A 26,460-nucleotide genomic window follows, 5' to 3' on the forward strand; every position below is an offset into this window, starting at 1 on the left:
CGTTTCATGCATCAGTGGGATCCACTTTTTGAGACATGCCTAATTTTTTAATAATCGGCTGAACCAAACAATGAGATACATAGACATTTGTTGAAATGCCTATGTGGATCTGATGTGGCACCGTTTTTTGATAAACGACCACAGTTCTAAACATCCCCTTAATTGCATAAAAAGGTAACGGATAGACAGGAATTTAACCTAAGAAAGGGAAATGGAAGGATTGGAGAAGGAATACAATAGTATATGATTAGCCAGATTCAGAGTTCACATCTAAACCCACAAGGGGGCCTCCCCACAATGTCCCACAGCACATCTTGTCGTGTATTGGAAACATTTCCCAATGATGATATCATCAATTCTAGCAATATCATCGGAAGATGTTCATAATACATGGCGGAAATGTGACGTGGGACGTTGTGGGGCACCCCCCATGTGGGGCGCAGATCTGAACTCCCGATTCGATCCATTTATAGATTTTCTCTTAATATTTTGATCATTTTTAGCCTAATTTATTTATAAAATTTAAAATCATTATGATGGGATTCGAATTCAAATATAAACAATGAAATTTAAATCTATATTCCATCCAATCCGTTTGCAGCTCAGAAGGAAATTACGAATTTTGAGACAGCATATAGAAATCCACGTGGCATCCTTGTGTCTGTTCCTTCTCTCCCAAAGACCAAAAAAGGTACCGGGCGCGCGTGGTTTTGGCCCGTTAAATAGTCCACCGGGTCCGAACTCCGAACACCCCACTAATGTGTTTCATGTGTCACCATAGACATATTTTATTTATTTTTAAAAAGCTGCAAATTGCCACAAATAATATTTAAAAAACAATAAACCACGAAAATTATCCGGTGCTTCTCTTCCAGGATTTGATTCCTTTCATCACAGATTTGAACCGCTCATCTGATTCCTACTCTTGATCCTCCACGTTCCTCAAGAAACCGACGCCTATGTCGTTTAGACATGCCACGTGTTTATTGACGTGGATAGGCTTTAAACGCCACATCATCAATGATCGAAAACTCAATCTGAGATCATATCAGCGCCCGATAGAGCGCGCCCCACATTCACAGTTCAGCGTGTATGGAGAACATCTTCCGTACTTTTTATTGGGAGATGTTTCTAATACACGGTTTAGATGTGTTGGAGGCATTGTGGGGCGCCGATGTGAAGTCACTGAATCTTGGTTTAGTTAAATCCGTGTATTGAGATGGATTTGACAACTTGTACGGCTAGCATTTTCGAAAAAAAATTATGAGGAAATAAATATAAAAAAAAAGAGAAAAGCGGCATCCGGTTTCTGGTTTCTGGGTTCTGGGATTTCACACCAACGCGGGTGAAAAAAGCAACAAATGACTGGCTGTCTGGTGGATGGCTGGTTTTTATTCCTCTCCTCGATTTTGTGGAGAGGAGAGAACGCCTGTCCTCTCCCTCTCTCTCTCTCTCTCTCTGCCACTCTCTCTTCTTTGCTTTTGTTACCGTATATGCTTGTATCGACGCCGACGCCGGAAATCCGAGGTTTTTCGATGAGAAGTAGCTTAATAATGGTGGTTTTGGCGGGAATGCTCGTTAGGCTTTGGTGATGGTTGTTGTCCGATGGCTTATGATACCGGAATTCAGATGTCCAGGGCGGCCGTGACTGAAGAATCTTCTCTCTCCCCTTCTTTGGATGAAGGTAAGGGTTTCTATCTCTTTTGTAGCTACGAGTTTTCTATTGTCACTGCATGTGATCGTCGGATTTTTGTTAGGGTTTGTTTTGCATTGTAGCGAGGGTTAGCTTTATTGATTGATTGATTTACTTTTAGTTTGTTTTGGAGAGTTTGGATGGAGAAACGTGATTCAGTTCTTAGATGATTTCTGTGTTGCCTACACTGAATTTGGTTTGGTTGCTTCGAAATCTTCTGTGAAATTTGTCTCTAAAGGCGCGACTTTATCTTTAATCTTGTGGTCGAGGTAAACTTGGTGTTTTTCTCTTTTTCATTATGTGAAATTGAAGCCAATTGGAGGTAATTATGAATACACTTCATGGTGTGATGGGATTCCTCTCTGGGTGGACTCGAGTTTATCAACTTCATCTAACATTGGGCTTGTTTTAACCTTTTGTTTTCTGTTGGATTTTATTCTGAATTCTTTTTCTCTGTATTATCATCACTTTACTACGAATTTCACCACAGAGGGTCTTATTTGTTGCATTGCGGTGGAACTCCTGTTTCCTGCGTAAGAAGTCTTCAATCTGACTTGGGAATTCCACTTTCGTATTGTACATACAGTCTGATTGATTTCCATACTGTTTACATCAAGTACTTTTGTTTTTACAAAAAAAAAAGGTTCATTTTTAATTGAATTTATTCATGGGCATTGGAAAGAAATGAGGTTCTCTTTTTCTGCATGCAATGGATTTGCAAAATAATTCATTTCTAGATGCATTAGACATTGCATCCATTTTCTAAGACTATTTATTTCTTTTTTATTTTTTACTTGCTTTTTTGATTGGTAGATGATTAAAAAAATTTTCTCGAAGGTGAATAATGACAGAACATACGTACAAAGATAAAAAGTATAGAATCTGAAAGAAAAGATGAGAACTAGCCCCAGCCTACTACTATCTCAAAACATTATGAAGTACCATTCTAAACACAAACTGACCCTAAACTTGGAGGGCCAGGCCCCCTTTAGGAGACCTGTGTAGTAGCCACTCCCCTAGGTAGTGAATTTACACAAGGTTCAAAGCATCGATACAATACACCCCATATCTTTGGCTCATTGATATGCAAAATGCAAATAGTTTGATGATTTTAATATTTTTACATGAAAATAGATGATGTGTCAAGTTCCCTTGTCAATTTGTTAGACAAAAAATAGTTTTAATCAAATGATACTCTTAGTACACAAATTCTGCATATCGAGGGTATTGGTACTTTGAACCATCAATCTACCAGTAATTTAGCTGATGTTTGTACCCAGCCAAACAAGAGGTTCATAGAAGTAGCAAAAGATCTATCATCCCTTATACATTGTTCTAACTACCAAGGCTCTTGTTTTTTTCCTCATTCTTTTATGTTGAGTTCCAATTTAGTTCTCTTGTCTCCGTTTTCTTTCATCTTGGATTTTCTGCTATACTCATTAGGAAACGTAACATAGGCACGATTGGGTTAGACACTCGAAATTACCAATGTAATAGGGATTTCTTCACTTCCTTGCAAAGTCTACAATTTTTTAGTGTTGTATATGTTGTAATTAATGCAATCATTTTTTTTTTTATCATATTATCTTATGGTAGTCTTATAATCTATACAGGTTTATTTGACACATTTTATTTTTTAGATCTGTCTCTTCCCATATTTTTACTTATTGTAAGAGGATTGGATAAGGTTAGTCTGTAGGTCTTGAAAGTTGGGTTCAGATGCCAAAGAAGATATATCAGTCGAAAGGATTGTAGGGAATCAGGTGAAGTAAGAGAATGTCTCTGGAAGGTCCCCCTCAAGGGGACCAAATCCCTTATTTATAGGAAAATCTGGCCATGCATATATGCATAGCCCCTCAATATTCTAGAGTGTTCTAAAGGGGTTATTAGTCAGAGTTGCAGATCCTAGGTCACCTTGGGTGAAGACGCTTGTCTGGAGGGGACTTGGTGCCAATCTACATGATTTTCCTTGTCTCTTACATGGTCCCACCTTGTGGCATGATCTGAGCTACAATATCATTCGCACACAAAGTATTATTTTGTCTAGACATGAGAATCACGACACTTGATCCCGGTGAATCCTTGCAGGATTCGATACCTCAAAGATTTGACTAGTGTTGCTAGATTGGATTTTGGCGAATCCCTCTGTGGAGATTCAATAGCTCACAGACTTGGCGAACATTGCAAGTTTTTGAAGCTGAGTGCTGAGGAGTTGCAGCACTTTGATGCGATGCGCCAATGCCGTGGCAATAAGTACATCCATTCTCTTATACTTATTAAACTAATATTTTCTAATGACGTGTACTTGACTGTTATCACTGAATGCATTTTTTCAAGGTACTTTTCCTTGCATTTTAGGCGATTGTAGCTCTTAGTAGTGGAAAGTTGTGATACATGCACCTATGTCCTGATAGAATAATGCTATACATTTTTTTTCTTATATTGTTTTCAAGCCTGAGTTACTAGCCTAAAATGAAAGAAAAAGGAATGACAACAGAAGGAATTCAAAGTCTTGGAACTGTATACATTAAAATGCGGTTTTCCTTATATTATCATTGTTTTATCTCCTTACAAGTGCATGTGACAATCTTTACATGCATGGTTATTGATGTTTCTTCTACTTATGAGAAACTTACTTATTACTGTTATAACAGATACATTGTGGCAGATGAACTTGAGACCAAGTGAAACTATGGAATCTGGACCATACCCTGAGCGCCCTGGAGAGCTAGACTGTGCTTATTACGTTAGGACTGGCCTATGCAGATTTGGAATGACATGCCGTTTTAATCATCCTCCTAATAGGAAGTTGGTAAATACAATCATTTTAGTCAATGTTTTGGAGTGTGATTTTATTAATCACGTAAACTTAAGAATGTATTGGTAACACGGTCATTGTACAGTATCAATTAAGATTGTTTCTGATCACAGTGTACTTGCACAGCTAGGTACTCAGTTATGTGCTTTTTTTGCTTTTGATAAATGGTGTAAATGGTATTGCTAGCTTCTCCCTTAGACAAGTGGCATCTTATTTTCTCAAGAAAGAGCATCTCAAAAGTGGTTATTCTCACTTGCAAACAAAAGCTTTCTTCCTTAGACATGTGTCTACCCACTCAAATGGTATTTACCTCCACCCTCAAAAAAGTTGGTGGTAGTTAACTCCACCAAATAGAAAAAAAAAGAACTCATTTCAAATGATTTAGGATTCATTAAGTGGGGTGTTATTTATAAAAGTTGATTTAATCTCGTAAATTAAATAACAAATCTATATATTAAAAATCAAATAAAATAATAACCTAAATTTGCAACATAGAAATTGGGTGTCAAACAAAATTGATTAGAATACATAAATAAAAAAATTAGAATATTGGCTTCATATTTAGTATCGGGGATCATTCTCTAGTTACTATGCATAAAAAGAACCTTAGAAAATACTATGAATGTAATTGATAAAAAAAAATACTATGAATGTTTGGTAAGATGAGAACTCAATAATGTGGTCCTCACTATGTTATTTATGTGGTCCCTATTGTTGTTTGTTTATTTATGTTCATTAAGTGGGGTGTTATTTATAAAAGTTGATTTAATCTCGTAAATTAAATAACAAATCTATATATTAAAAATCAAATAAAATAATAACCTAAATTTGCAACATAGAAATTGGGTGTCAAACAAAATTGATTAGAATACATAAATAAAAAAATTAGAATATTGGCTTCATATTTAGTATCGGGGATCATTCTCTAGTTACTATGCATAAAAAGAACCTTAGAAAATACTATGAATGTAATTGATAAAAAAAAAATACTATGAATGTTTGGTAAGATGAGAACTCAATAATGTGGTCCCCACTATGTTATTTATGTGGTCCCTATTGTTGTTTGTTTATTTATGATGGTAGTTATTATTTCTTTTTGCCATGTAAGCAGTAGGGGTAATTCAGCCCTTTTACCCTCTATTTGATTATTAATATAAATAGTTAAGTGGGGCGACAATTCTAGTTGACCACACTCTTTTTGAATTCTCCTCTTCGTGTTCTCCTTCTCTTCTTCTCTCCTTCTTCTTCTTCTCTCTTTCTCAATCTGTTTTTTCTTTGTTTATTACACATTATACCTAGGACTGATTGCAGTCCTACTTCAAGGGGCTCTCCACCTTTTGCACTAATCAGGCCGACTATATGAGAACTTCCTAGGGTTGGAACTTTCAGCAGAGATAAGTTCATCGACTGGTTCTTGGAGGTTGCTGGTAGTGTGCAATTGATGCCCAAGGGTTCGTAGGGCCTTGGAGAGTGTTCAGCGATCAGGAAGAATCAGAAGAAGGGAAGAAATCTCAGTTTTAGGGTTCGGACCTTGGTTTGGAGGTGGTGGCTAGACCTTTCTGAGTAAGTTGATATTTGTTATTGAGATTGAACCTAAAAAGGAATCTTTTTTATTAATTTGGGAGGTGTGGCTGAAAGATCTTTAGTTCTCTCCTGAGTTTTAGGGTTTCTTTCTTGACCTACGATCAGTTCTAGAATTGAAACCCTAAAGTTTATGATTGTCGCCAATTCTGGGGCAATAATTAGACCAGTTTCAGCATTCAAGATCGAGTTTTTTGCTTTCTGGAAGACTAACAAACCTGATTCAATATTTCAGGGTGGTGGCCTAACCTTCTAGGTCAGCTGTTAAGCAAATTCTGGGTGCAATTTCACCTATTTCAGTACTAAATAGAGTTTTTTTTTTTAACCTATATCTTGAGAAGTGCTGACAATAATGGAGTTTAGGAATCAAGGGGAAGGTTTTTTGGGGGCTTGTGGTTCTAGTAGCATGTTTGAGAACAATTTTCATATTACCACTGTCAAGTTTGATGGATCAAATTACTTGGAGTGGGCCCAATCAGCCATGATGGCCATTGGGGGTAGAGGGAAACTGAATTATTTGTTGAGGGATGTGAAAGAACCAACTAAGGAGGACCCAACCTATGCCAAATGGGTTTCGGAGAACTCTTTGGCTATGACATGGCTGTGCGACTCCATGCAACCTCACATTAGTCGAAACTACTTGTGGGCAAAAATAGCTAAAGAAATTTGGGACATCATGAAAGAAACCCATTTTCAACCCCTTAAGCAAGGAGAGAAACCAATCTGAGTTTACTTCTCAACCTTAAAATCCTTGTGGCATGAAATTGACTACCTAGAAACAATTGAGTGGGAAAGTTAGAAGGATGCGCAGACTTATAGAAAGCAAGTTGAAACTAAATGGGTGTTTGAATTCCCAGATGGTCTGAATTCTGATTATGGTATTGTGAGACAACTTCTAATGAAAGAAAGTGTGACCTTATCACAAGTCTACTCCTTAGTGCACAACGAAGAGAATAGGAGAAATGTTATGTTGCAACATCAACCTTTTGAATCAGCCTTGGCAACACTCAAACCAAAGTTTGGGGTGATAAGCAAAGGGATATGAAGAAGGACGATAAGAAGGACCTAGTATGTGAACATTGCAAGAAACCTAAACATACTAAAGACACCTGTTGGAAGTTACATCCACATCTAGTTCCAACAAAACTTGGAAACAAAAGGGTAAATGCCAATGTGGCTGTTACTACTGATTGTGCAACCTCATCGGGCACAAGAGTTGCATCCCTAGACACCTTAGCTGCTGTCCGGGCTGTTTTGACTCAGTTGGAGAGTGAAGTTGATAATTCAACACCATTATCTCAGCCATCGGTCACAACATCTGCTACTTCTACCTTAGCATTTGCTCATTTAGGCACACAGGCCTCAACTTATCATGCCTCAACCCCAGTTAACAATGAACCTTGTTGGGTGATAGATTCAGGTGCATCCGATCATATGACTGGCTTGTCCTCACTATTTACTACCGATCACTTACCCTCTGGCAGAGACAAAGTGTCTATTGTCAATGGCTCTTTTGTTCCTATTTCTAGCAAGGGAGACCTCAAATTGTCTAATGCCATTTCTTTGTCTTCAATTTTACATGTTTCTAAACTTAGTACTAATTTGCTTTCAGTTAGTAGCATCACTAAAACCCAAAAATTGTTCAATAACTTTTTTTTCTTGATCGATGTGTTTTTCAGGATTTGGAGACAAGGAAGGTGGTTGGGATTGGCCGTGAGACGAATGGAATCTACCTGCTTGGAAAGAGCTCACATGGGGAAGATAGTGAAGTTGGGAGGTCTTTTGTTTCTTAGTCTGTTAGTTAGGTTATGCTTTGGCATAACCGGTTAGGTTATTTATCTTTTAGGTCATTGAAAAGCTTGTTTCCTAGTTTTTTTGAGTCTGTCTAGATGTCCAATTTGAAATGTGAAAGTTGTGAGTTTGCAATGCATTGTAGAACAACATATTCCTTGAGTAATAAAAGTAATTTTCCTTTTGAAAGGACCTTATCATATCACTGCCATGGGTGAGGGGGGGGGGTACAAATATTTCTTGTTGTTTGTTGATGATTATACTTGTTTTTCATGGGTTTACCTTATGCGATCTCGAGATGAGGTTCCTACCCTAACCCAAATCTTTCTTCAGATGATTTTAACCCTATTTGGGATCAAAATCAAAATTTTCAAATCTGATAATGCGAAAGACTATTTTGCAAAACCATTAGCCTCATATGTCCTTGACCATGGGATTATCCATTAGAGTACCTGTCGTCATACACCTCAGCAAAATGGGGTTGTTGAGAGGAAGAATAAACACATATTAGAGGTGGATAGAAGCATTATGTTTAACTCCAATGTGCCTATACGTTTCTGGGGAGATGCCATTCATACAACTATATATCTCATCAATTGAATTCCTTCACGGGTTCTAGACATGAAAGCTCCATTCTCCCTTTTATATTTTGATAAAGAGTTGTTCACCATTCCCCTTAAAATCTTTGGATGTACTTGCTTTGTTTAGACTCTTGGACTTCATTGTTTCAAATTTGATCCTAAAGCTTCAAAATGCATTTTCCTTGGTTGTGCACACACTCAAAAGGGATATTGCTGGATGTCACTTTCTTTGATGATGTACCCTAGTATCCTAGGGTTTCTTCTTAGGGTAAGAGTAGTGAGGTGGGGGTTCATTCATCAGAAAGTCCATTACTTGTCCCAATCACTGAAGGGGAGTGTAGTGAGGAGGGTTGGTTGTCAGAGCTGCCGGGATTTGAGTTTATCATAGACGGTGGAGGCAGGTTGATTTCGGTCATCAACAGTCCAGGCCAACCCCAATTCCTTATGCGAATCCAGATCCAAGTACCATAGTTCCTTCATCTTCCACTACAGATGAGATACCTTCTATTGTTGAGCATTCACCTCTTTCACCTCTATTGGATGACCTTGACCCTCCCATTGCAGTCTGTAATGGCAAATGTTGTTGTACCTCATCTACAACTCACTGTATTTCCCAGTTCCTGTCTTATGATCATTTGTCTCCATCTTACAAGTCCTTTTTGGCATCCATTGCTGCTATTCCCATTCTCAGAACAATGCAGGAAGCCTTGTTGGTACCTGAGTGGAATGATGCAATGAAGGTAGAAATGGATGCCCTTCTGAAGAACAATACATGAGAGTTAGTTGATCAACCTAAAGGGAAGAAACTGGTTGGATGTGGATGGGTGTTTACTGTGAAGCATAATGCTGATGGCTCCATTGAAAGGTACAAGGCCAGATTAGTTGCGAAGGGGTTTATTCAGCATAGACTACTTGGAGACTTTTGCACCAATAGCAAAGATGAACACTATCAAACTTTTGTCTCTTGTAGCCAGTTACTCGTGGCCTTTGTTTCAAATAGATGTTAAAAATGCCTTCCTCAATGGAGACTTGCAAGAAGAAGTTTACATGCAGCCTCTTGGATTTTATAGTGAAAAAATAGGAAAGAAGGTTTGTCGGCTAAATAAGGCCATATATGGATTGAAACGGCCTCTCGGAGCTTGGTTTGATAGATTCGGACAAGCTCTTGAAAAATTTCTCTATGTGTAGACCCATTTAGATCACACTGTTTATTAAGAAAGTGGATTCTTCCTTAACACTATTTGCTGTATATGTGGTTGATATTGTAGTGACAAGGACTGATACCCATGAGATTAAGTCTCTTAAGAAACTCCTTCACTAAGAGTTTGAGGTCAAAGACCTGGGAGAGCTTCGATATTTCTTGAGTATTGAGGTAGCTCAGTCTAAACATGGGATTTTTGTTTTCCAAAGAAAGTATGTCCTTGATTTGTTGGAAGAAACAGAGAAGGTGGGTGTTAAAACCTGCTAACACACTTATTGAACAAAATCAGAAGATCAGTGCAAAAGGTGGAGAGCCCCTTGAAGATAAAGTTATGTTCCGATAGTTAGTTGGAAAACTTCTCTATCTTTGTCTCACACGATTAGACATCAGCTATGTAGTCAGTGTTGTAAGCTAGTATATGCACTCTCCTAGAACTACTCACCTACTTGCAGTTGAGAGGATACTGACATATTTGAAGAGGTGTCTAGGTAGGGGTATACTATTTAAGGATAATGGTCGCATGAAAATAGAAGTTTACACAGATGCTGATTGGGCTGGATATATTAATGATAGGAGGTCTACCTATGGATATTGTGCTTTTGTGGGAGGTAATCTTGTTTCTTGGAGAGTAAGAAACAATATGTTGTTGTTCGCTCCAATGTTAAAGCTGAATATAGGTCCATGGCAAATGGTGTGGCTGAATTAATATGGTTGAAATCCCTATTTGAGGAGTTGAGTATTACTTATGAGAAGCCCCTAATGCTCTACTGTGATAATTAGGCTGCTATTAATATAGCCCATAATCCGGTACAAAATGGCAGAAGTAAGCATGTTGAAGCGGACTGACACTTTATTAGAGAAAGAGTTGCTTCTCAAGAAGTGTGTCTTCCATATATCACCTCCAATATGCAACTTGTAGATCTTCTCACCAAGGCAGTTTCAAAGACAAAGTTAGAAGCAGATCTATGCAAGTTGGGAATGACAAACATCTATTCCCAACTTGAGGGGGAGTGTAGAGAACATTAATGTGGTCCCCATTGTTGTTTGTTTATTTATGATGGTAGTTAGTAGTTATTTAGTTGGTAGTTTTTATTTGTTTTTGCCATGTAAGCAGTAGGGTAATTCAGCCCTTTTACCCTTTATTTGATTATTAATATAAATAGTTGAGTGGGGCGACAATTCTAGTTAACCACTCTTTTTGAATTCTTCTCTTCGTGTTCTCCTTCTCTTCTCTCTTTCTCAATCCGTTTTTTCTTTGTTTATTACACATTATACCTAGGACTGATTGTAGTCCTACTCGACTACTGAAATACTATTAATGTTTAGTGGGTGTATCGGGGGTCTGACCAGTTCAGGGGATGGACGGGTCCTAGACCGGCTCCCCTGAACCAGTTTTGAAAAAAAAAGTAAAAAAGCAAGTATCGAAACGGGCGTATCGATATTTTGAACCTTCGGTAAACCTTTGATCATGTAGTCTGGCAAGTCTTGACAAGATCAAAAGTTCATATTATTGATGCTTACCTTTCCTTCTTTGTTATGCTTCTCTTTGTAAACTAATCAACAAGACAATATTGCCAATCTTTGTTTCTCAACCATATTTTTAGTGAAAGTTTCATACTTTCATTATGTAATAACTAGTTTTTTAAAAGGCGTGGGAGGTGAAAGCTTGGTGGCATTCCATGCCTCTAGGCGAGAGGCCTCCAAAATGCCCTAAGGTGTATGCGAGAGGTGTTGATACCTTTGAGGTGTATGCCTTAGGTGCAAGAAGTGTATGCCTCATATGCCTTTTTCATGAGGCTTGCTAGAAGCGTACACCTAATGTGCCTCATACACACTTCATACAAAAAGATAGAAAAAAGGAAACAAGAACGAAAAAATAAAAGAAAGTGAAGGAAAAGAACAAAAGAGAAAAGATTTTTATTAAAAATTAAGAAAGAATGAGATCCTCCTTCCCCTTCATCCTCTTCCCCTCCTCTTGAGGAGGCTTAGGCTTCTTATGTTCTGAAATACGCCTCACATCTCTAGGTAGTGGTGTTAGACAATGTATGCCCTTAGCTCCAATCAGAATGATGTGACATTTAATGTAAATGAATAAATTACATATTTGATTCATGTTATTATGGTGTATTTCTGTGTAATACCCTTAAACTGGACACATATGAGACTCGTGTTAGTTTAGAAGCTTTACAGCCGTTGGATAGATCTAGGGAGATTTATCTTGCCAAGGCTGACATTGATGTGCCATCAAGTTGGTTGGGGTGGCCTGTCTCAGCTGCCAGGTTGAGACCTGAGGTACATGCGGTGTGGGTTTTCTTGAAACCTTGAACTGGACCAGAATTTCAGTATTGCCCTGGACCTTGGAGATAGATGGGCAAAACTGGAATGTTACACCTGACCCCTAGACTCGATTATGATACTACACTAGGTGTTGGATTTGGATGCCTTTGATATGCCAATCAGTGAGATCCTTAGAGGGGGTCAAAACCTGGGTATGTTGGGACAGTTCGAGAATTCATCTAAGTGGGTGATCATAGTGACAGGATCAGCCCATTTGTCAGACATAGTGACAGGATCAGCCCATTTGTCAGACAAAGTGAATGATCGGGGATGCACTCTCTCTGATGGAAACCAAAATTGTCGGCAGTTGATTTCAACCGTTGAAATTTGTTTTGCAAAATATATTTATATATATATATATATATATTTATGGTTTCAAAATGTTTGCAAAAATGTTTTAATTCTCGGGATCTATGTGAGTAGAGAGTGCAACACTTACCTTGCAGCCAAGGGAGAGGTCCTCTCTTGTCGGGTAGTGTTTGATCATTATGGGCTGAGAGGTTAAGTGTAAGACCATTGAGGGTAATGCCTGGTGGGCTAATCTTGCATCTGCCCACAGTCATTGGGTTTTTATAAGGTGGTTTGACCTAAGGACCATTTAGTGTAAATGTTGGGCCCATTAAGAGCCCATGGTGATGGACTCAAGGGTTCATTGTCTCCTACAGTGAATTCGGCCAGGCCTTGTAACAGAGGTTGGGCTGAACCCATGTGATTGATGTGTAGATCAATGGTTGGGTCCCACGCCATACAAGGATATCCAACTGGGCAGCAGTTTGGAGGGTAAGCTAGCAGATGGACTTAATGGGCTTAAAGCCCAATTCGAACAGGCTTAATGAGATTAATTAAAAGAGGGCGGTTCTGGGATTTAGATCAGCAGATAGGATAAGGGATTATCCCTATCCACTCAGAGAGTCCAGATCCAAATAAAGATTTGGATCAGGAAACTCCTAATTAGATTAGGAGGGTTGATCTTTATCTGCAGATAAGATAAGAGATTATTCTTATCTCTTAAAGAGAGTCTAGATCCAAAATACAAGATTTGGATTAGGAAACTCCTAATGAGATTAGGAGAATCTCTGTTTAAGGCTATAAATAGGAGAGCAGGGCGAACCCTCAACACACAACAGAAATCATCTGACTGATTGTTGATTTCAGAGAGAGACAACATGGTTTGACTGCACTATCTCATTCTCTCCTGCTCTTGCTGCCATACTAATTTGATCTCCACCTGTGGGAGCAATCAAGAAGAGTTCTTGATATTACCTTTTGGCAGAAAAGGTAATATGAAGTTGTGCTCACTAGCCCTCCATTAGATTCTTGCTAAAGAATTCAGTTCTTGTTGAAGAACCATCCTGCTGATTCTGCTTCATCCTGCACTATTGTGACGGTTCAACACAGGCTTAGCCTTGTCTACGCTTGACAGGCTTATGTTAGGGACATGACTGTCATTTTTCCCTGTAAGATTTTTGGGAGAACTGATGTCATCTTCAGGCAGACCACCAAAAGCTTAACGTACACTTTGAGGAGGGGTGGTCGACCTCCTTGGGTGCCTAACCTTGGCACTCCTAGACCATCATCCCCTTGCGGGGCGGCCCTGGTTAACGGCTAGCATGGCTACCAGGGTTCCTCATGGGCGCACACTTGCTCATGGGGACAGTGTTGGACCGGCACTGCGCTACCGATACTCAAGGGAGGCTTGGCATGCGGGACTGGCTCAAGCATGACCCTTCACCTCGCCAGCCCCTTGCTCAAGCTGATTGAGCTATCCTGTTGCCTCTAGCGCACGGGTGTGTTCGGCCCAAGCGGTTGCCTATCATCATGGCACACAGGTGCTTGTCATTATCGGCATACAGGAGACCCTTCTCATCGGTGCCAAGTCACCTCATCGGCACATGGTCGCCTTACATTATGGTTGTCCCCCTTTAGCACGTAAGCGGTGCCTCCCATGGACCGGTCTGAGCCAGGAGAGTGCCCCGGCCATTGGACTTGAGGTCATGATCCAGTGCTACTAACGTTGGTGGAGCCTTCCCATCGGGCAACTCCTAGCCTCTAAGCGTACAAAGGCTTGCCCTGGCCTACCTTGGCCTGGACGCTGCACGGGTTTCTTTCGCTGTAGAACTACCCCCGTGACAGTTAGTATCAGAGGAAGTTGGCCAATTGCTGCCGCAGTTGGTTTTCAGCAGATTAGCCCAGAGCCAGTTGAAGCGGTCATTACGACAAGCAACATTTTGCGGGGTGCGGTCCCTAGGCACTTTCACCCAGGATCGAGCATATTTCAAATAAGGCTTGGCAAGAGGCCATTTCATAGTTCGTGTCCCCATTCTAATGACATTAAAACAGCTTCCCTTGTGGGGGCAGACGCATTGGTTGTTGTCCTCATGCGGGGGCAGATGCGTGAGCCTTGATAGGGATGTGGGTACACTGTCTGAGCAGATTTTTTATCAAGCCTAGCAAGAGGCCATTCATTGTTCGCGTTCCCATTCCAATGACCCTAAAACAGCTTCCCTTGCGGGTGCAGGCGCATTGGGTGTTTTCCTCATGTGGGGGCAGACACATGAGCCTTGTTAGGAATGTGGTTACGCTAGCCGTTGGAGCATGGCGGCCCTACATCGACAAAGTATCAGGTGGACATGCTCAGTTTTCAGGCAGAACACTTGCAGCAGCGAAAGCGCATCACTAGGCGAGTGCATGTTCGACAACTCATGGGTAAAAGTTGCCACACTCGCGTTTGAAGCGGTCAGGTCTCGTTGAGGCAGCAGCAGTGGGGCCCCCTCGGAGTGAAGATGTAGCCTGAGTCGGCTTGGTGAAGCGTAGTTTCGAGGGCCCTGAGAGCATAAGCCATAGCTAGGTTTGAGTTACCCGAATCGGCGAGGTGAAGTCTGCAGGCCAGCATGGTGAAAGGGTACCCAGGTCATCGCCAACATGAGGAGTAGACCTATCAGCGTGTTCGGTAGCAACACTGAAAAGCTACCAAGAAGACGGTTGAGCCTTGAGGTAAGATGATACATGGGGTGGACCTCCGCGAAGCACCACACACATTTCTTCGAGGGCCCTTCTTTCACAGTTCAACGGCATAGCCATTGCGCGGTTTGAGTAACCTCAACAGTGGGGGTGAAGTCCATGCAGGCTGGCATGGTGAAATGGTTTCGTAACCCGAATCGGCGAGGTGAAGTCTGCAGGCCAGCATGGTGAAAGGGTACCCAGGTCATCGCCAACATGAGGAGTAGACCTATCAGCGTGCTCGGTAGCAACACTGAAAAGCTACCAAGAAGACGATTGAGCCTTGAGGTAAGATGATACATGGGGCGGACCTCCGCGAAGCACCACACACATTTCTTCGATGGCCCTTCTTTCACAGTTCAACGGCATAGCCATTGCGTGGTTTGAGTAACCTCAACAGTGGGGGTGAAGTCCATGTAGGCTGGCATGGTGAAATGGTTCCATCCCCATAAATGGACACCAACATAGGCAAGACCCGGGTTGACCAGGTGAGCCCTGGAACTGGTGGAGAAGTGGATGGCGCGGGACACAGACGCCCATTCACAAGAAGACCATTGTCGAGGACGACAATGGATTGAGTGGGGGAGCCTGTGACGGTTCAACACATGCTTAGCCTTGCCTACGCTTGGCAGGCTTACGTTAGGGACATGACCATCATTTTCGCCTGTAAGATTTTTGGGAGAACTGATGTCATCTTCAGGTAGACCACCAAAAGCTTAACGTACTCCTTGAGGAGGGGTGATTGACCTCCTTGGGTGCCTAACCTTGGCACTCCTAAACCATCATCCCCTTACGAGGCGGCCTTGGTTAACGACTAGCATGGCTACCAGGGTTCCTCATGGGCGCACACTTGCTCATGGGGACAGTGTTGGACCGGCATTGCGCTACCGATACTCAAGGGAGGCTTGGCATGCGGGACTGGCTCAAGCATGACCCTTCACCTCGCCAGCCCCTTGCCCAAGCTGATTGAGCTATCCCGTTGCCTCTAGCGCACGGGTGTGTTCCGGCCCAAGCAATTGCCTATCATCATGGCACACAGGTGCCTGTCATCATTGGCATACATGAGACCCTTCTCATCGGTGCCAAGTCACCTCATCGGCACATGGTCGCCTTGCATTATGGTTGTCCCCCTTTAGCACGTAAGCGACGCCTCCCATGGATCGGTATGAGCCAGGAGAGTGCCTCGGCCATTGGACTTGAGGTCATGATCCAGTGCTACTGACGTTGGTGGAGCCATCCCATCGGACAGCTCCTCGCTTCTAAGCGTACAAAGGCTTGTCCTGGCCTACCTTGGCCTGGACGTCGCACGGGTTTCTTCTGCTATAGAACTACCCCCGTGACACTATGTCATCTTCGGTGGAAGCAGTCTTTGGATCTTTCCTTGGGCGTGAACACCTTCATTGGAGGTTATTACTACTTCGTATCAGGGATATCCCTCCACTCCCTTTTGGTTTTAAATTTGGTATGGTTTAGGTTCAGGATTGATCATTGAAAATGCAGTTTTCTAAAATAGGGAATGTGATTCCCACATGGGAGAGAGAAATTTTTGAAAATTTGCCCAACCTTCCTGCAGGGTTCGGCATCCATATGATGGATTTCTCATCCCTTCAAGTGGAACACCTTGTGTCATGCCTTTGTGTTTTAAAACATTGGTAATAACCATTAATTGATTCCTGTACTCTTATAAGCTTCATCTATGATATTGGAGAAGCTTGTAACCAACCAACCGGTATCATAAAAGTGGCATCCAATTAGGTGGTATTTCTTAAATTTGTAGGGGTGGGACCAAGGTGTTGGTTGGCCAAAGCCGTTCTGGTATCATGTCTTTCTGGAAGCATAGATTTTCCCACATATATATATATATATATATATATATATATTATAACTTGATTATATAGATTAGTTATTGATAAGAGAAGCATACTTGTTGAGCAAAATTGCCAATGCAACTTTTATCTCTCTAATTCCTAAGGTAAATGGGGCATGTGGGGTAAAGGACTTCATACCTATCATCTTAATTTCTAGCCCATATAAAATAAATGAAAAGGTTTTATCTTCAAGATTGAAGAGGATGTTGCTTTTGAATGTGGGTCCAACTCAAATGACTTTTGTGGAAGGAAGACAAATATTGGATAGGGTGTTGATTGCAAATGAGTGTATGGATAAGGATTAGGAGTGGCGTGGCATGTAAAATTGATATGGAGAAAGCTTATGACCATTTAGATTGGGGGTTTTTGGAAGAAGTTATGATGAGGATGGGTTTTGGGGAAAAGTGGAGAAGTTGGATGGTTGTGAATGTCTTCTCCATATTGTGAATAGGGCAGAGCATGAAGGAGTTCAAATCGTGAATGCCCTCTCTACCGCCCTTCTTTTATTTATTATTGATAAGGAGTCTGTCTAACTCAGGGTTCTTTCGAGGGAACCAACCTCTAGAATATGGAGAGAGAGAGAGAGAGAGAGTTAAATGAATTTCTTCCCGCCTGTGCTTTCTTTCCTCTTATTTATATTGTAGTCTAGTAAGTTGTTACAATTCAGTTATTCACTAGCAAGGACCCGTGCGATGCACGGGATTTGTCAAAACTAATAAATCAGATAATTACAAATTTTCAATGTTGTTTCAAATAATTGATTATTTTTGTTATTTGTTACAAAAATAATAAATTACTACTAGTTAATAAAATATTTATTTTTCCATATTATCCATTTGTATTCTATTTTATTTATTTTACTTTATTAACAATTAAATATTATAATTTTTTTGTAAATGTTGCTTAAATATTTAAAATACTTAAATATTAGTAAATACATAAAGTTAAGTTGTAGTCATAATTAAATTAACCTAAGCTCGAGCTTGAGGTTTAAAAATTCGAGTTGGGCTTTGGTTGATCCTCAACCTGACCTAACCCCCTAAGTTGCAACCCTAAGAGCAATGTGACATTTGTAATTATCTAAACCAAACTAAGCTATGGGGGATGGGCTAGCCCCCATTGTGTAGCCCAATGAACCAAAAGCATAAAAGATATTGAGGCGGATTTTCATAGTATATTAATAATTTTATAGGTTGCTTGGATAGATTTTTTTTAGATATTTATTATAATAAACTAAAGTTAAATAAAAATTGTAATTTATAAAAGAAATTATAGTTTTATAATTAACACAAGCAAGCTTGTCCTTATCCTAGGCCCAAACAAATATTATTACACTTGTGATGTGGGTCGAGTTGGTCAAGACAACCTTAAAAACTATTTATAAATATTAAAATTTGGTCCAAGATCTTTTATTTTTTGGTTCAATTGGCTACACAAATGGGGGTAGCCCATGCCCCATAGTTCTTTCAGCTTCAAAATTAATAATTTTTATCTAAAATTAGTTAAAACCCCAAAAATAATGTATGGATGGGTTGTCCTTGCATTGGCTCACTCCAATTATGAATGCTACGTTTCTCTAAGGTGTGCAACTTGGGTGGATTTAGTTGAGTTGAGGATCAACCAAAGCACAACCCGTAGTCTTAAAGCTCAAACTCGGGTTTAGATTAATTTAATTATGACTACAACCTAACTTTATATATTTACTAATATTTAAATATTTTAAATATTTAAGTAAAAATTTAGTAATTAGCAATAATTTATTGTTAGCTATACTTGTGCTATTTTTATTAACTTTTCTATTAATGATTATTAATTTTCATCATGGTTGGATAATTTGTTATTAATTTTTATAAATCTAAATTGAATTTAAATGAATGTTATTTTTATTAATTTCTATTAATTTTTGTTATAATTGTGTTTTGATACTATTTTTTTTAGATTTTATTAACTTTCATTTATTTTAAGTAGAATTTAAATATATGTGCACTATACAAATAATAATTTCAAATTAAATGGCTAATTTAAAACATCTATTGAAATATTACACATACTTATTTTAATTTTCATAACTTATCTTAGTAGTATTTTATTGTTACTAACTTCATTTGTTGGTATTATTAATTTTTTGTTAATTTAATATCTTAAGATGGTGGAATTTAGGAATGGAAATAGGGCATGGACCACACTCACCTCCTTGTCCCCAATCCCCATTGGGGAGGAAAATGAACCTTCATCCCCAAAGGAGATGGTTTCCCTATCGAGACCCAAAGCTCTGATCTTTTTTCAATTAAAACATACTTTAGGAAAAAATATTTACTTAAGAGAAAAGAAATTGAACTATTTTCAAGTTTCAACTTTTAAAATATTAATAATGTTTTTAAAATATTTAACATTTATATTGGCCTCTATCCTCAATTGGGTATCCAAATTGATGCATGTTTTAAAATTGGCCCAAACAACACTATGGCTATGGTTGGTTTGAAGGAAAATGTAGGGAAAGGAAAGGAAAACCTTTACAACCCTTGTATTGGTTTTCCTGTCTTTCCCTTCCTTTCCCTACCTTTTCCTTCAAACCAAACATAGCCTATAAGTTTGGATTAGAGACGAATTTGTCAAATCAATTGACAAATTGATTTTATGGTACTTCTAATAACTTAGCTTCTTTATTATTATTATTTGCTTCATGGGGCTACCTCCATCCCCAAAACCCATAACCCCCAACCCTAGTAGCTGTGGTAGTTGGTCCCAGATCTCTACTACAAGCATCCAGAAAAACTATCAACTAAGCCACCATTAATTGGTAACCTAGCAATTCAAGTAGTAGATAACCCAACCCCTTTTTCTAAAATTTCTTGAACAAAGCAGAAATCATGGTGTTCCAACCCTCTCATCAATTTTCATTCATCATTTAATATAGAGAGTTGAAAAGTTACAAAAGCTAAAACAAAATTTAAAACAACAAAACTCATGTCTCTGAAGCAAAATAAATAAATAATATAATTAAAGAAATGAAAGTTTGGCTAAAAGACTAAAACCTACAACATGAAAAAGTTTAATTTGCTTCTTCAGTGATGTACCCAATCCCATAAGCCCCTCATGTGGAACTTTTGCACCTTTTACCAATGAACAAAGCTCATCAGCATGTTCCTTATCATTCCTCTTTCGATCAATGAGAACTCGAACTCACCTTGTCACACTCTGGATCCCCTATTGCTTTCTATGTAAACTTTTTGGTTTCATGTATGGCTCTCAACCTGGAAATAGAGGAATAAAGGGAAGGATAGGGAAGGTGAGAGGGCAGTAGAGGCGAAAAAAAGAGATCACATAGCTACAGTTCTGTACATGTACAACTGCAGCAATCCAAAGATCCTCATAAAGCTCTCTCATTCTGTGCTGATTGGAAGAAAACGATAGATAATCGCACCTGAAGCAAACCCCAAAGCATCTAGCTCTAGGCTTCATTTTGCAATTATTTCATAGTTTTCCATTCAGTCATTAGAACATGAAAGAAAAAAGGAGGAGGAATAAGAGGAGAAGAAAGTGAGGATGTAGAAGAGAAGGGGATGAAATGTCTCCAAGAATTCGAGAGAAAACCCTCGATCCAAGTGTTGCTTTAATTGAGGACAATAAATGACTAAAAGAACCTTGTTGCCTTTTTTTTTATTGTAATGCTGATTAAGGGGTAATAATGTAATTTACAATGAGAAACCATTCACCTCCCCTATTTTTGCAAGAGAATTGCTGGTGTGGTACAAATATAATCAATGGTTGATACTGATTACTGTTTTATATTTTTAAAATAAAAGAAAATAAGAAAAATACAAAAAATGAAGAAAATAGATAAATAGGTCATCTCAAAGGAGACCAATTTTAATATATATATATATATATATATATAGATAGATATAGGTTCTGTTACAAAGGTGGATGAGTCCAGACCACTAATGCTTCAGGTATCACGCGGGTGCCATTTTTGACCCAATGGAAATTGTTAGTGTAGTGGTATTTCTGTCTTTATACTTATGATGAGGTTGCTGATTTGTAATATTATATTAGAACTAGTGTCCCTCACTTAAAGGCAGACTTTTCTTCGAACCAAACTTTTCTTCTCTCCTTTTCTCCTCCTTTCTCTCTCTTTCTTCTCTCTTCTTGGCTGTTATCAGACTAACAGAACTCAAAGGCAGGCCAAATTATAATATGGTATCAAAGATCAACTAAGCAACTCGGATCTGCCCAGATTTCTATTTTCTGCGCACTCAATCTAGGGTTTTCTCTTGATTTCTCTGCCATCGATAGGAGATAAGGCAAAGGGCTGAAAAGGAGTGGTCGCCCTCTTCCCTTTGAGGTTTCTATGCCTCCAGTTGTGCTGTTCGTGGTTGGTTGTTGTGGTCTCTAAGAAGCCCTCTCCTAATCGATGAAGAGAAGAGGGCTGATTCGTGTGGTGCAGTGGGTGTCTTGTGTGGACTGATTTTCTTCTTGTGTGGTTTGTTTTTCGAGTGGTGAGGTAAGAGTTTTCTATGCATATTTTTTGTTATGAATCAAATAGGAAGAATGTTTCAGATCGTATGATGGGATTTCAGACTGTGTGTGCCAGGATTTATGCTGTTTTTTGGTGTGATTCGTAGGGGGAGTGGTTTTCATATAGTGGTGAGATTTCAGGTAGTCGTAGGGTAGGGTTTGTGGTGTAAGGAGTGCAACCTTCAGCAATAACAATTGCTGAAACCAGTGTGATTAGTGTGACCAAGTAGTGTGTAGTGTGCCAAATTCAATAATAACAGAATTTAGCAATGGGAGATAACAGTGATAGCAAATCTAATGTGATGATATCTGCTGACTACCTGAATGTTCAAATGACCTCCATTAAACTGAATGGAGAGAATTATGTACCTTAGGCTAAATCTGTAGAAGTTTTTCTGAAGGCAAAGAAGAAGGTGAAACACATAAGGGAGGAGAAACCCCCCACTGATTCTCATGAGTATGTAGACTGGGAACAAGAGGATGCACAAATTATCACGTGGTTATGGAATAGTATGGAACCCAAGATTAGTGTAAATTTAATGTTTCTTGACACTGCCAAAGATGTGTGGGACCATGCTAAGAAGTTATATTCTGGTCAAGACAATACAACCAGAGTATATCAACTGTATCAGGAATACTTTAATCTGCAATAGGGCAATCAGAGTCTTGAGGAGTACTATGCTAGTATGAGAAACATTCGTAATGAGTTGAATGTTTATCACCCCCTCACTTATGATGTCAAAATTCAGCAACAACAGAGAGAACAACTTGATGTGACTCGATTTTTGGTGGGGCTGAAATCTGAGTATGAATCAGTGCGGGCTTGGATACTAGGAGGGTCAGCTCTTCCTTCCTTAGAAAAGGTGTTTGCTCGACTTCGAAGGACTTCCATTGGATCTACTGAGAACTCTAATGTCTCAGATAGATCAGCCTTTGTAGTGTCAAGGGGCTGTGGTGTTAGAGGTGGAGCTCAAGGAGCTCAATTTGGTCGTGGTGGTAGCAGTGGTCCAGTATATGGCCGGGGTGGTGGTGGTGGACCTACATATAACCGTGGTGGTGGTCGTATTGGAGGTAGAGATTCATGGGGAGCCCGTGGTAGAGGACGTGGCTCGGGTCCGAGGAGAGGTACTCATTGTGGTATGGATGGACATACCATTAATTATTGCTATGACTTGCATGGTTCACCCTCAACCTGGGCAAATCATGCCATGACTAGTGACACCAGTTTTAGACAGGAGAATCGTTCAGCTGATCAGATGCCTCCTACATCCACAGATGTTCCCGGGAAGGAGATGGTGAGTGTTCCCCATGATGAGTGTGAGAGGTTTGTCCAATCCACATCTCAGCAGAACACGACTACTTTCGCACATTCAGGTATGGCTTGTTTGGCATCCACACCCAATCCCTGGATTATTGACTCTGGAGCCTCCGATCACATGACTGGAACTCCAGGTGTGTTTTCTTCCCTCTCTCATTGCTCAACATCACAATCTGTTACTCTTGCTAATGGTTCCACATCCTCGATTTGTGGTGTTGGCAATGTTCACTTGACCCCCTTATCTTTATCCTTAGTTTTGTATGTCCCTAAATTTCCGTTCAACCTTATGTCTGTTAGTAAGCTGACTAAGTCACTTAATTGCTCTATTACTTGTTACCCTTCTATGTGTATTTTTCAAGATCTCAAGACGGGGATGAAGATCGGTGGAGGGCATGAAGCTGGTGGGTTGTATTATCTTGACGATGGTGGAAGAACATCAACAGTTCTCCAGTCATCTTTCTCTCATCTCTAGTGGCACTGTCGATTTGGTCATCCTTCGCTGAAAAGTTTTGAAATCTTTGGTTCCTTCGTTGAGTCAACTTTCTGTTTTAGATTATGAGTTGTGTCAGTTGGGGAAACATCACCATGTTCTCTTTAGTTCTAGGGTTGATAACCGTGTATTGAGTCCTTTTTCTTTGGTTCATTCAGATGTTTGGGATCCTTATAAAGTGATGCCATACAATGGATATAGATATTTTGTCATTTTTGTTGATGATTTTTCAAGGATGATGTGGCTCTATTTAATGAAAGAAAGAAGTGAATTGTTTACCATCTTCCAAAAATTTTATGCTGAGATTCGCAATCAATTTGGTGTTCACATTAAAATTTTTCGTTTTGATAATGGTCGTGAATATTTATCTTCATCATTTCAAGAATACTTCGACCAACATGGCATTATACATCAGACCTTATGTACCTACACCCCACAACAAAATGGGGTGGCTGAGAGAAAGAATCGTTCTCTTTTGGAAACAACACGATCCCTCATGCATCACATGAATGTTCCCAAACCCTTTTGGAGTGATGCGGTGCTTACTTCTTGCTTCTTGATTAATTGGATGCCCACGTCTATCCTTGATGGTCATTCCCCATTCACTACCTTGTTTCGCACCTTGTCTCCGTTTCCTCTTTCTCCTTGGGTTTTTGGGTGTGTTTGCTCCGTCCATAATCTGGGCCCCGGGAAGGACAAGTTAGATGCACAATCCATTAAGTGCATCTTCCTTGTCTATTCTCGGACCCAGAAAGGGTATAAGTGTTACCATCCTAGTTCTTGACGTTCCTTTGTGTGTGCTGATGTTACCTTCTTTGAGTCTACTCCGTTTTTCTTGGTTCGGTGATGCTTCTTCCTCCTCATCACCTCCCCCTCTTCCACTTCTAGTTGCCGATTATGTTCCCCTTGTTCCAGCCGTGACCAAGTCCTTGCCTCCAATGCCACCACCTGTTGAACGCCCAACTATCCGTCAACTGTATATACATCGCCCACATGTACCGGCTTCTACTCCTCCAGTAGTTGTCTCCACACCAGCCCCAAACCCAGTATCTGATCTTGATCTTCCCATTGCTTTGCCGGAAGGTAAACGCACTTGTACCCTTCATCCTATTTCTAATTATGTTTCACTCACTCACATTTCCACTTCCCATCGCCAGTTTATCTCTTTGTTATCCTCAATTGTTGGCCCTAAGGATGTCCAGGAAGCCCTTGCCTCTCCAAGGTGGTGCCGTGCAATGGAAGAAGAACTCTCAACTCTACTTCATAATCATACTTGGGACTTCACCGCTCTTCCTCCTGGGAAGCAGGTTGTCGGCTGTAAGTGGGTTTATACTGTTAAGTATTTGCGTGATGGTAGTGTTGAGTGCCTGAAAGCTCGATTGGTTGCAAAAGGGTACTCCAAAACCTATTGTATTGACTACACAGAGACTTTCTCCCCAGTTGCTAAGATAGGTTCGGTTCGTGTTGTGATCTCTCTTGCAGCTATGTATGATTGGCCCCTCTATCAACTTGATATCAAGAATGCTTTTTTGCATGGTGATTTGCTCGAGGAGGTCTACATGGAGCAATCACCGGGGTTTGTTGCTCAGGGGGAGGATGGTAAGGTATGTAGACTAAAGAAGGCTATTTATGGGCTTAAACAGTCTCATCGAGCATGGTTTGGTAGGTTCAGTGAGGTGGTAAAGAAGTTTGGTATGAAACAGTGCCAAGTTGATCATTCCGTCTTCAGCCATGATTCTCAGGCAGGAAAAATCCTATTGGTGGTGTATGTAGATGATATTGTTATTATAGGGAATGATAAAATGGGCATTGACAGGTTAAAGACTTTTCTATAGGAACATTTTCAAACAAAGGACCTTGGTAAATTGAAATATTTATTGGGGATAGAAGTAGCAAGATCTAAGCCTGGTATTAATTTGTGTAAGGAAATATGTACTTGATTTGCTGGAGGAAACAGGTTTGTTAGGTGCTAAACCAACTGAAAACACCTATGGAAACAAATACTAGGCTGAGTAGTGATATGGGTGAAGTGTTTGAAGACCTTGGCAGATACCGGCGACTTTTAGGTAAATTGAACTACCTAACCATTATTCGGCCAGATATTTCATTTGCGGTTAGTGTGGTAAGTCAGTGCATGCAAAAACCTCTGGTTCCTCATTGGGATGCGGTTTTAAGAATTGTGAGGTATTTAAAAGGGGCCCCTAGTCGTGGTTTGATATACAAAAGTGGTGGAAAACTTGAAATAGAAGGGTATACTGATGCCGAATGGGCCGGTTCTATGTCTGATAGGAGGTGTACCATCGGCTATTGCACTTTTCTTGGGGGTAATCTGGTGACATGGAAAAGTAAGAAGCAGACAGTCGTTGCGAGAAGCAGGATATAGAGCTATGGCACATACGACTTGTGAATTAGTGTGGCTAAGGAACCTTCTACAGGAGATAGGATACAATATTAACACTCCAATGAAGATCTATTGTGACAATCAGGCTACAGTTCATATTTCTTCTAATCCGGTGTTCCATGAAAGAACCAAGCACATAGAGGTTGACTGTCACTTTGTGAGAGAGAAGGTGCTGAATTGTGTGATAGACACTACATATGTTAACACTGGGAACCAGTGGGCAGACTTATTTACAAAAGGGTTGAGTCGGGGGAGAGTGGACTACATATGTAACAAACTAGGATTATATGATATATATTCACCAGCTTGAGGGGGAGTGTTAGTGTAGGGGTATTTCTGTCTTTATACTTGTGTTGAGGTTGCTGATCTGTAATATTATATTAGAATTAGTGTCCCTCACTTAAATAAGGGCACATATGTCTTTTCCATTATATTAGTAATATAAAACATGTCTGGCCGAATGGGAGAAGTAATTTTTCCCTAATTCGAACCAGACTTTTCATCTCTCATTTTCTCCTCCTTTCTCTCTCTCTTTCTTTCTTCTTTCTTCTTCTTCTCTCTTCTTGGCTGTTATCAGACTAACAAAACTCAAAGGCAGGCCGAATTATAATAGAAATCAATTATACTTGAGACTTCCGTTTGCAATTCCATATCCGCGGAGAACTTAGGAAGGTTAGGCTGTGTAATTACATGTGACTTTAAGCATTTCTTTAGGACTGAGACATGAAAAACAGGGTGTACCTTGGATTCTGGTGGAAGATCCAGACAATATGCTATTGACCCAACTCGATCCATGATCTTGAAAAATCCAAGAAACACGTGGCACTAGCTTGTTCCAATGCTGTTTCTGAGTAGAGAGGAAT

The 26,460-nt window shown here is 39.9% G+C and overlaps 1 protein-coding gene across 4 annotated transcripts in view; it reads left to right on the forward strand.

Moving 5' to 3' along the window:
• The first annotated feature begins 1,300 nt into the window (after nucleotides 1-1,300).
• ZFN1 (zinc finger protein 1) overlaps nucleotides 1,301-26,460 on the forward strand; it is a 69,244-nt gene continuing 44,084 nt past the window's right edge. For 2 of the 4 annotated variants that reach the window (XM_088964581.1, XM_088964582.1), the window contains exons 1-3: nucleotides 1,301-1,684; nucleotides 3,782-3,946; nucleotides 4,348-4,505. In XM_088964581.1, coding sequence (XP_088820707.1) covers nucleotides 3,919-3,946; nucleotides 4,348-4,505 — 186 coding nt within the window. In that variant the 5' untranslated portion in view covers nucleotides 1,301-1,684; nucleotides 3,782-3,918. The remainder of the gene's footprint in view (nucleotides 1,685-3,781; nucleotides 3,947-4,347; nucleotides 4,506-26,460) is intronic. The other 2 variants (XM_088964580.1, XM_088964579.1) reach the window with 2 other exon arrangements.

Source organism: Nelumbo lutea, chromosome 1 (genome assembly GCF_056320005.1).
Source record: "Nelumbo lutea isolate HS-2025 chromosome 1, American lotus-T2T, whole genome shotgun sequence".
NCBI lineage: Eukaryota > Viridiplantae > Streptophyta > Magnoliopsida > Proteales > Nelumbonaceae > Nelumbo > Nelumbo lutea.